The 12,194-nt window shown below is 32.1% G+C and overlaps 1 protein-coding gene across 2 annotated transcripts in view; it reads right to left on the bottom strand.

The window, feature by feature from the left end:
* Positions 1-2,038: 2,038 nt before the first annotated feature.
* The window catches only part of LOC139516341 (protein YIF1B-like), a 29,350-nt gene continuing 19,194 nt past the window's right edge, over positions 2,039-12,194 (bottom strand). For both annotated transcript variants that reach the window (XM_071306394.1, XM_071306395.1), the window contains 8 exons: positions 10,916-11,029; positions 8,755-8,882; positions 8,294-8,398; positions 7,329-7,407; positions 6,355-6,412; positions 5,326-5,481; positions 3,527-3,620; positions 2,039-2,942 (listed from right to left, as the gene is read on the bottom strand). In XM_071306394.1, the coding sequence (XP_071162495.1) occupies positions 2,787-2,942; positions 3,527-3,620; positions 5,326-5,481; positions 6,355-6,412; positions 7,329-7,407; positions 8,294-8,398; positions 8,755-8,882; positions 10,916-11,029 (890 nt within the window). In that variant the 3' untranslated portion in view covers positions 2,039-2,786. The remainder of the gene's footprint in view (positions 2,943-3,526; positions 3,621-5,325; positions 5,482-6,354; positions 6,413-7,328; positions 7,408-8,293; positions 8,399-8,754; positions 8,883-10,915; positions 11,030-12,194) is intronic.

The raw sequence follows: 12,194 nt of genomic DNA, 5'->3' as shown, positions 1-12,194 counted from the left end.
AAAAAAAATAGCATGAGAATTCAAATAAATAAAATTTAGTTTAAACTGGCCTTTTAAAGACAAGGTTTATGACAAATCTTTTTGGTGACTATGAATAATAATAACTCCCTATTAATATAAATGAATGAGAAGTATAGAAGACATCCCACAGAGTTTCAAGTGAATTTCTTTCAGTGAGTTGGGAAAGCACTTTAAATTCCCCCAAAATTTTGTTTTGTTTCAGGTTGATAATTAAGGGAGAAGAAAATGCCCAGCATCACCTCCCTACTAAAATTTTGTGAAAAACTCAAGATAGGTGACATTAATCATCTCTCTAGATCCTTCTATATTAAATGCACTCTTAATTTATTACTCAGTGACAATCAGATTTCTTTTCTCTTTTTTCAATTAGTTCATCTCTACAAAAGATACATTGCTTAATAGACTTTTTGGCCATCTAAAATATCTTTATTTTACAGTATCCTTAGCCCAAACAAATCATAAGAGATAAAATAAACTAGAGGCTCTCAAGAGCCTGTGTCGCTCACCTGTTAATGTGTTTACTGATGTCGGCCATCTTTGTTGGTAGGCGGGGTCATTAGACACTCTTTTTAAAAATAGATACCCTAGTATTATGATTGTGGCCAAGTTTGGTTAAATTTGGCCAAGTAGTTTTAGAAAAGATTTTTATACAAGTTACAAAAATGAGGAAAAGTTGTTTAATATTGACTCTAAAGGGCAATAACTCCTTAGGGGGTCCTCTAACAATTTTGATCATGCTGACTTATTTGTAGATCTTACTTTGCTGAACATTATTGCTGTTTACAGTTTATCTCTATCTATAATAGTATTCAAGATAATAACCAAAACCTGCAAATTTTTCTTAAAATAACCAATTTAAGGGCAACAACCCAACAACAGGTTGTCCGATTCAACTGAAAATTTGTGAGGGGATATATCTTATTCTGATGGACATTAAAATCTTGAAAGATTTGCCCTAAATGTCTTGGTTTCAAAGATATAAAGCAAAAACTGCATTTTACCACTATGTTCTAATTTTAGCCATGTCGGCCATTTTGTTTGGTAGGCTGGGTCATCGGACACATTTTTTAAACTATAAACCACAATGATAATTGTCGCCAAGTTTGATTAAATTTGGCAAAGTAGTTTTAGAGAAGAAGATTTTTAGAAAAGTTACAAAAAATGATGAAAAGTTGTTAAAAATTGACTATAAAGGGCAATAACTCCTTAAGGGGTCTACTGGCAATTTTGGTCATGTTGACTTATTTGTAGGTCTTACTCTGCTGAACATTATTGCTGTTTACAGTTTATCTCTATCTATAATAGTATTCAAGATAATAACCAAAAACTGCAAAATTTCCTTAAAATAACCATTTCAGGGGCAGCAACCCAACAACAGGTTATCCGATTCGTCTGAAAATTTCAGGGCAGATAGATCTTTACCTGATAAACAATTTTACCCCATGTCAGATTTGCTCTAAATGCTTTGGTTTTTGAGTTATAAGCCAAAAACTGCATTTTACCCCTATGTTCTATTTTTAGCCATGGCGGCCATCTTGGTTGGTTTGACGGGTCACGCCACACATTTTTTAAACTAGATATCCCAAGGATGATTGTGGCCAAGTTTGGTAGAATTTGGCCCAGTAGTTTCAGAGGAGAAGATTTTTGTAAAAGTTTACAGACGACGGAAGACGGACGACGGACGCAGGACGACGGACGACGGACGCCAAGTGATGAGAAAAGCTCACTTGACCTTTCAGGTCAGGTGAGCTAAAAATCGAAAATAAAACAGAACCCCAATCCTTAACTATTATGTTAGTAAAGTGTGAATATAACTAATTCACAAACCAGGCCTCTTTAAGGATACTTAAATTAAATAAGATATTTTGTTTATTAACCTACTGGTTACAGATATCGTTCCCATAATTCATCTCACAGACGCAACTTCGAAATTTTTCAAGTAATAGGATAGGTGGATGATGGCCATAATAAATAGCTTGAGGCAAATGCTTGCCTATTTAAACAATTGCAACCCAAAACATGATATATTTTTATTATCTCCCTCACATTGAAATATTCACCATTAATTATCTCCCTTCCATAAAAACATTAAAAAAAAAATCACTATTATTATCTCCCTTACATGAAATTTATTTTTTCACTATCAATTATCTCCCTTATTCATGCTAACTTTGCGTCAGTGATTTTATATTTTGACATGCAACCTTGTACATAAAGAATTGTTATTAACAGAAACATGTGCATGCATTTGAATATATATATACCTTAACACAAAGCTAAAAGAACATAAATAAAATATTTCAAATAAAACAATACGATATCTTTGGCACAAAAACATAAAGAAAGCAATAAACATGAAATAATATTACAACCAGTGGTTAAGTACACTTTTTTCATAGGATGAAGTTACAATTGGTTTAAAGATAGTTTGTATATATAAATCATGCGTTTACAAACTATGGTCCCTACAATATTAAATCTTTGGCAAACAAAATGTTCACATGTTGTTCTCTTCTTTTTTTTTTATATTCAATTGCACCATTTAACCAGATCCATTTCAACTGTAAGCTGGATTTCAAAATAAGTCTGCTTGCGATTACTGCTGCATTAAATGACCGTATTTATTTTATTTTTCGCAGCATGCCATTTCTTCTGCATTACATGACCTAGGCAAATTACATAGTTTACAGCATGCCATATGCTCTCAAGTTGTCAATTTTCAACAGTTTGTCATGAGGTTTTCTCATTTGTTCAGTATTTTACACTCAGATTCTATGAAACATGATATGACTAGTCAGCCACCACATCATGAGCGGCTGTAGAAGTGATATGGACAGAATCAGATACCAGCTACGCTTACTTCCACGTGAAAATCCATCATCAGCTGTTTGAGATAACAGCTGTACTCGTAATGTGCGAATCTGTAAAAGATAAAACAGAGATTATACAAACAGGATCTATAATTTGTACTTTGTATAATTATTTGTACATAAACATATCTAAAATATTTTTAGAACATATCTGTTGCAAGATGTGCCAGTCAGGCTATTTCGAACATGTGACTAAAAAACAGAATTTTATGACTGCTGTCGGTCAAAAGATATATATATATATAATCTATAAATTAAGAACAAGTTTCTGGATTTTTACTCTGCACAAAATCAACAAGATAGATTTACATTTACGTTATATCTGGCAATATTATTGAATAAAGGGTTCTCACAGGATTTTTCAGGTACTCTCAACACAATTTTTTATCATGGCAGGTCATAAGTTTCAATTTTTTATAATTTTTGTGAAGAAATCAAAATAACTCTGTATAGAATAAGGAGATATAGAATGATTGCCAATGAGTAAACTATCAAATAAGAGTCCAATATGACTAATGATTTTGTATATTCAAGAAGAAAAGTTGAACTCACTAGTGCAAAAAATTATATCCAGTTTCTTTTTTCATGATTTGAGGAATAATGCAATTGTCCAGGAATAAGTGATGAATACTTACTAAAAATACTGAAATTGTGATACCAAACCATAAAAGTACACAGTAATATCCATTGGCTAAGAAAACTAGACCTGCTATCAAAGCAAATATCATTCTGAAAACAAAAAGAAATACATGTACATATATTTTGAAACTGATCTACATAACATCTATAGATGCATGTATCAATACAGTAATAATATTTTGTGGAAACAATTTTATGCAAGAAAAAGGTTTAATAGACACAAGAGTGCACACGCTGAAATGTCTCGCCTTCTATACTAATCATTGATATTATGTTGATAGTCCTAAGTAAAAAGCTAAGCTTTATAACAACTGTACCATAAACTTAACATTAACCAAGATAACTAAACAAAGACCAATGAATTTTGAAAATGAGGTCAAGGTCAGATGAACCATGCCAGGCAGACATGTACAGCTAACAATGCTTCTATACAACATATATAGTTGACCTATTACTTATAGTTTAAGAAAAATAGACCAAAACACAAAAACTTAACACTGTGCAATGAACCGTGATAATGAGGTCACGGTCAAATAAAACCTGCGCGACTGACATAAAGATCATAAAATATTTCCATACACCAAATATAGTTGACCTATGGCATATAGTATTAGATAAAAAGACCAAAACTCAAAAACTTAACTTTGACCACTGAACCATGAAAATGAGGTCAAGGTCACATGACATCTGCCCGCTAGACATGTACACCTTACAATCATTCCATACAACAAATATAGTAGACCTATTGCATATAGTATGAGAACAACACACCAAAACACAAAAATTTAACTATAACCACTGAACCATGAAAATGAGGTCAAGGTCAGATGACACCTGCCAGTTGGACATGTACACCTTACAGTCCTTCCATACACCGAATATACAAGACCTATTGCTTATAGTATCTGAGATATGGACTTGACCACCAAAACTTAACCTTGTTCACTGATCCATGAAATGAGGTCGAGGTCAAGTGAAAACTGTCTGACAGACATGAGGACCTTGCAAGGTATGCACATATCAAATATAGTTATCCTATTACTTATAATAAGAGAGAATTCAACATTACAAAAAATTTGAACTTTTTTTTCAAGTGGTCACTGAACCATGAAAATGAGGTCAAGGACATTGGACATGTGACTGGCGGAAACTTCGTAACATGAGGCATCTATATACAAAGTATGAAGCATCCAGGTCTTCCACCTTCTAAAATATAAAGCTTTTAAGAAGTTAGCTAACGCCGCCGCTGTAGCCGCCGCCGGATCACTATCCCTATGTCGAGCTTTCTGCAACAAAAGTTGCAGGCTCGACAATAAAATTAATCATGCATTGTTACAAGAAAATTGAACATATAGAGAAGTGTAACCTTTTAAATTAAGCCTTTGTGTCATGCAAGTTGCAATACAAAGAGTATTTCTTTAAAATACCATTTTTATGACCTGTCTAAAATATCGAAAAATTCAGTTATAAAATTCCACTGCTCTACAATGGCTACATTAATGCCTGAATGCGAAGAAGATAAAAATCCGTCACTCAATCCTTTAAAATTATATCAGAATTAACATATCTTGATAAAATGGAGTTATCTGCTAATTGAACACCTCTCATCATGACACCAACCAAAATCCAGGATTCATAGAGAGGTTTTAATGTGTTAGACTTCAAACCTTAGTAAGTAAGAGAGATTACAGGGAGAAACTGAATTATTTGGGTTACCTATCCAGTATAAATTAAACATATAATCAAACTTTTCTTGCTACCTCATATTGCAGTACTGTTGTAACATAAAACTCACCCAACAAATTTATATCCACAATATGCTATGACATCTGTGTATTTTAAATTAGTGTTGACATTCATTATGTATAAACTGATCATAATAACAACAAGTTCTATAATTAACCAAACAAAAGCTGAACTGGCTTGTATTCCTAATTGTTCTGGCGTAAATCTAAAATAGACAATAATATAAAATAAGATATAATTCATATTTTTTTTAATTGATATAAAGTTTATATGCTTCTTTTAAACAGCACACAGATACGATACTTTCAGTCAAAAAGTCTAGTAACTTTTGTATGGTAATTGCAACATACCAGCACAGGTTTTCCAGAGGCAGTCCATTTCCCTTCATTCTGGTCTACTTACCTATTGTATTATTGCATAATTTGTCCTTGCCATTAATGTTGAGCAAGCATAAATTTGATAGTGTAACTTTACTTTCAAAATATGTGAATAAGTTGAAAGTATCTTTGAACTGCCTTGACAGTTTCACATTTGACTCCAGTCATAGACTTTGAAATTGATATTAGCTTCTTCTTGGCCAAGCAAAGAGCAATGATGGGTCGTCTCGTAATAATGTGTAAGGTAAGGTGACATGTCTTCCTGCAGACTGCTACCTTGTAAAATAGCATATTAACAATCTGTCTGAGCAAATCAGTCCAGTACAAAGCAGGGTTAAAATTCATAACACATTGACATGTTCTAGTCCTAAATACTGTAATTTCAGAAATTATTGCGATGTTTTTATTATTGTGAAAAATGAGAAAGGGTTATCGCAATAATCAAATCTCGCATTTTGATTTTTTTTATATGAATCAAACAGGATTTTTTTTAATATTGCCAAAATTAAAATCGCAATAATAAATGCACCAATAATTTCTGCATTTACAGTATGCATTTAATTTGCAGCCAAATGTCTAACAGCCATCAATCATCATAAATGTATTAAATACAAGTTTTATTACACATAAATTATCCAATAAAATTATTATTATTTTTTTTTAATCTGTAGCACATGTTACCTGGTAATTAAATCCCTTACCTGTTTTGTGTTCCTAGGACAATACCTGCTACTAAGACGTATGTTACAAAGGCCATAGCTGAAATCAGATTATAAACATTAAATACATTTGAAATATACTGGAAAGCCATTACTCAACAACTTTTCCACGATTCATGCATCAATAGTTTTTACATACATATAAAACTCACTTGTTTTTGGCAACCAAACTTGTCCAAATTCTAAAGGTATTGGGTCAATAGAAAACTTATTTGATGTCTTTAATGATGGTGTTGAGGGTTGTCTTTTGAGCTATAAATCATATTTTGAAAGGAAGGTTTGAAGAGAAAAATAACACATAAAGGAACTATGCTCCTTGCTAAAGACTGCAGAAAAATTGAAATTTAAGAGAAAGTTTTATCTTCAGTCAAGAAACTGTTACTTTATAAGTATCCCAAAAAATCAAACGTTGGTCATAATTGTTTTTAGCATAAAATAGACATTTTTTTCCTACATTATGTTATGCCATGGTCTTTTATAGCTTACTATATAGTATTAGTTTTGCTCATTGTTAAAGGTAGTAGGGTGACATGAGGTTGGTTACATCCTGGTCTTTCAGTCTATGGTGTATAATTATCCCATAATGACAACAATGTTGATGGAAGTTTCTAACAACCGTGACTGGCTATGCAGACCTCCCACAGTTGGTATGACAACAATACCACATCTTCTTACTTTTATACTAGAGTTTAAATAGGATAAATAAGGGCTATTCCATTAAAATGTATGTGGGAGAAAAGGAAGGCAAGTTTAATTATTGAATGTGGTTCATGGGTCTTTTTTCAGTATGCATCTATTACCATTACTGTATGCAAAATTATTTATAAAATGGTTCTTGGTTGTGGAGATATTTTGAAAGTCCCTTTCTACCCTCCCACATACATTTTAATGGAATAGCCCTAACTTACAATGATTTTATTGTTGTTTTTTTTACCAGAATAATCCTATATACTTACATGGTATATACAAATCTGGTGCGTTTAATTCAAATCTAGGTTGAACTGGTTCATCTGAATTGTATTTTATTGACCAATCCTGCAAGATATTCATGTAACGATGTTAATGTTTTTTGTTGTTGTTTGAAGATACTGGGGTATATGTCAACATATATAATCTCATACATAATAATTGTACAATCATATCGCCGTACCAGTCAACAAATAATTTCACAAATTTATTATTTTCAAGATTTATAGATTCAATTGATATTTACATTTTACTATTCTGTACAAAATGAATATGTTTTGAGCGACTTTGTTGCAGAGTTGTCTAATTTGTTCATCTTCACATGCTTCAGTGATCTTTCAACACTGAGGTTATGCATTTGAACCTATAGCTCATGGAAATGAATGTTCAACTCTAATCTTAATTGCCAGTTTTCCTAGTGAAGGACAATTCTCTTATGTTCTATATCTTCCCCTGCCAATAATAATTTGGTTGCCATGTTATAGTGTGAGAGGACCGAAAGTGGCGTTTAACTCAGACACTCAATCTCTCATTGCAGGTACTTGTACTTGCCTATTGAATATGATTATCTAAAATAACTTCACATGATACAAATGCATGAATGTAGTGTTGGTTTTTTTTATTATTCATGAGTACTAATTTTCTTGGTTTGAGTAAGATGTGCATCTTCATGGATATCTAATTTGTTAGTTTTGCAAAGTCTGTAAACATTTCTTTAGAAAACTTGTAATTCGTAGAACATTTAAATTCATGGTTCCCCTGTACCCACAAAGTCCATGAAAATTGGTATCCAACAAATATTTATGATTTCACAGTAGTTCAAAAACGAAAATTTAATATTTTATATTAACATTTATATATTTTTCATCATTATATTGACTATATAATCCAACATCGCGCGCTTACCACAGCGCTATCAGAAAATACTTGGGAGAACACTGTAGTCCATACTTACTGATTGTGTGAAGGGAAATAAAAGAAGTCCTAATTTCTTCCCAACATATGCAGTATCAACAGCGAAATAGTACTTTAATCTGGATGTGGCTACATATTTTTCTAACTGAAATGAAATAAGGTTATAAGTTATACATTATCTGTAATTTTTAGCTTTTATTTATTGGTTACTAGCCCATGTAGAAACAAATCGGAAAATCCTGCAACAGCATAACTTAACATAAGCAAGGTTCATTGTCACAACTTTACTTAAAAAATATCTGTTTTGATTTCATATTTTTAAAGAACCACTATTTAATTTGCATCATGTGCATAGTGCCAAAATAAAAAAATTCAATATCATTTTTATTTTTTATCTGACACGCAATACTAAATTTTAAAGTATTCAATGTCATTCTAATTATTTAAGTTTCTAATATAATTTTTTGTTCTCAATCCACAAAATTTGCAAAATCTACTTACATTTTTATTAACATAATCTTTGCCTTGGTCTGCTAGAGAAGACCCATACTGCATTGCCATATTTGCCATAGGATCATTCAGTATCTGACTTCCTGGCATTCCGGCAAAAGCATTGGGATCATAATTACCTGTAAAAGAACAAAATATATAGTGGGATCCTTCAGGTTCTGGTGACAACATTTTGTAATAGGTCCACCTACATTTACCTTATAGATCACTCAACTTAGTCATGTCTATCATAGTTATGACAGAGTTTGAGGTCCCCATCTGTTGAATAGTGAAAATGTATTTGATCTAGACTACATGGTTAAGATGTATATATTGCTTATGATTAGGGTTTGTCGATTATTAGACAGTGTTCCAGCTAGGCCGTTTTCAGAGGGCGCAGCGCCTGCCCTTTTTCGAGTGGCGCCCTGTGCCCTTTTTACAGTTTCCAGGGCGCCCTGCCTTTTTTGAAGATCAATTGCATATTAATTTGCGTATTGATATGATATGCTAATTACTAAATTTTACCTGGGGAAAAGATTATGACGTTGTTTACCACCCCAAGCTAATCAATGGTTACAACTGGTGTCATAATCTGTTGTTATAGGTAATCCGTTTATCGGATGGGTCATTAATGATCATCAACATTAATTCGTTCAAATAGAATCGGTCAGTCGGCAATTATCTTTGAAGAAATGTGCATACAACAACTTGGGCACAATTTGCGATGTTCACCGTAGTTTCATGGAAGAAACGTAATGACAGAAAGTTGGAAAACCATTATAAACTCGTTGAAGACATTGTTTTACTTGTTTTCTGTAAAATAAACAGAAAATTCAGACGTATTTGTCATTGACTGCCTTCATTTTTGATACGAAAATAACAAAATCGGCCGCCATATTGTGATCATATTTACGTACTGTTTATAATCCTCCAAAGAAGGAGCACACCCGAATAAAGAAAGATAACTCAATCTGATTTTTTTCCTAGCATTGAGTAACCCATTTACATATTCTAAAATGTGTCTCCATACTTCTTGCTTAAGAATATATATGTTTAGGTATTTATTTTGAGTTATGGGAAAAGTTAAAGAGGGTCTTAGTGGCAGTGTTGGTAGGGTGCCTTGGTCATCTTTTTCTGTATTTTTTATTTTTGATACTATTTTTCACTGTTGCTTTATATCCTAAAATTGTGAATTTACTGAGCACAGCTGTTTTGTGCTGTATTGCCATCAAGCACAGCAGGGGTAGAAAGGTGAAACTGGTAAAATGTGGTAGACCATAGAAACAGTATGAACTAGATCTCCTTTCAAAACATACTGCATATAAAGTTCAACTGTGCCAAGCAATGATAAAAAAACGTGTGTGACAAGCTGCTTGACAAGTTTTTCAGCCTTAAAAGTAGAAAGATAGAGTTCTATATGGGCTAAAGATGTTGTTCTTGTATAACCTGTGATTCAACGAATAAACACAAATGTTTGATTAACATCTTTTATTAAAATATGCCCTTTTCATATTATCATATCGCGCGTTAAATGCCCTTTTTCAGGATTGGCACCCTGCCCTTTTGAAAACCTAGCTGGAACACTGTTAGAGCAGGTTTGTGATTGAGCTTTTAAGTCAAATTTTACATGAAAAAGGATTTGTCTTTAATGGTACATTGTAGATGTATCTATAATTTGAACAGGTTGACCAACATATTTCAACTGACTGTTTAAGAAGGGCATACATTTGTGTTTAAAAATATCTTTTTTTTGCTTGCGATAAAAATCACAGAAAAATAAGTGTCTAACATAACTTCAATGTTTGTTAGGTATAGCAACTACATGGACTTGAATAGGCTTTCATTACCAGTGAAATTAATGTTAAGTAAACAAGTAGAAAACAACCATTGAAGGTAAATCATGATTTAGCTTCCTTTTTAATGACAAAAATGGAGCTTACAATCAATAATGATCTGAGAAATGCAAGGATACTGGACGTCAAATCCCAATAAACTGTTGTGAGCCCTGTAGTCTGCACCGATATCTACTAGTCCTAAGACCAATATTCCAACATTATTTATGTGTCTAAACAAAGTTTTTCAAAAACTTACTAACAGTAGCTGGAATAAAATTTTACCAGTCTAGGGCATCGGACAAGTGGCTAACGACTGTACATTAAATATCTCACATTACCTTGTCCAGGTGGTGGTCCATAACCATATTGTGGAGGGGGTGGTTGTTGCATGCTTGTGTCCTCATATAACTGTGGTTTAGATCCAGGTTTCTTTTGTCTTCTTTTCTGTCCAGCTGAGGAAAAATTGTAAATACATATAGGTAAAAACCGTAAAATATATAAACATGTATATCAAATTATCCACAAAGGATATTAGGTGCAATAAATAAATCTGTCAATGAAATGTGAAATATAAAGAAGATTGCTTTTCTCTGACTTTTAAAAATTTAAATACATGTAATTGTTAACGTTTATCTGGAGAAAGGTACAATGTTAGTATAATTTTGCATGAAAATTGCAAATATTGATTTTTTTTTTTAACACTCCACCTTTCAACAATACGTCTACACATGTACAAATAAGCAGATGTGGTATGATTTCACACTTGTTGTATATTTGTGTATTGTACGTATACCTAGACTAGAGTAATTACTAAACTAAAATTCAAATGGAAGCAGGTATATGGCACGCCTGAACCACTTTTATTAATTAATCTTAGATTATCTCAGATAAACCTAGTTTATCTGAGATAATCCCGGTTTATCTCAGATAAACTAAGATTATCTCAGCTTAATTCAAATTTGAAAAAATCCTAGTTTATCTCAGAAAATACATAAAATTCATTATCTGGAGAAAATCCCGGTTTATTTTAAAATATTAAGAAAATCTAGGTTTATCTGAACGATTTTCAGATAATCCTACTTTATCTCCAGATAATTAATTATCTGAATTTCAGATAATTCATTATCTCATTTTCCAGATAATTTAGGTTTGAACATACTTAATAAACAAATTTGTTATCTCTCTCTTTGACGCTAACTGACTGAACTGACTGTTTATTACTGACGGCTAATTTCGACATCGAATATTTTAATTTAATCAGTAGGGTTTAATCTTTTTATAGTGACAACGGGTTTGTAAAATATTTAATTTTAACTATTGCATTATTTCGTCATGTGTCAGTGAACAAAATAGAGATTACACTAGAAAGAAGAAAATCAAGTAATCCAATACACAAATAATGCACGATTCAATTATGGAAAAAAAAACAATTATTTCATCATGGAAAAAAACATATTTTTCATTTTGCTTTTCAAAACAATTGAATACATAAGTCAGAGTTTAAATGCCTTAAACCTTAAAGAGTCAGTTTTAAAATGTAGGATATAAACAATACATGTACATTGTCGGAAAGACTAAATGTTTGCTTAGTACTCGCTAAGAAACAGGAGAAAACCT

The sequence above is a fragment of the Mytilus edulis genome, chromosome 3 (genome assembly GCF_963676685.1).
Source record: "Mytilus edulis chromosome 3, xbMytEdul2.2, whole genome shotgun sequence".
Taxonomy (NCBI): Eukaryota; Metazoa; Mollusca; class Bivalvia; order Mytilida; family Mytilidae; genus Mytilus; species Mytilus edulis.
This window is presented reverse-complemented; position numbering and strand designations above follow the sequence as displayed.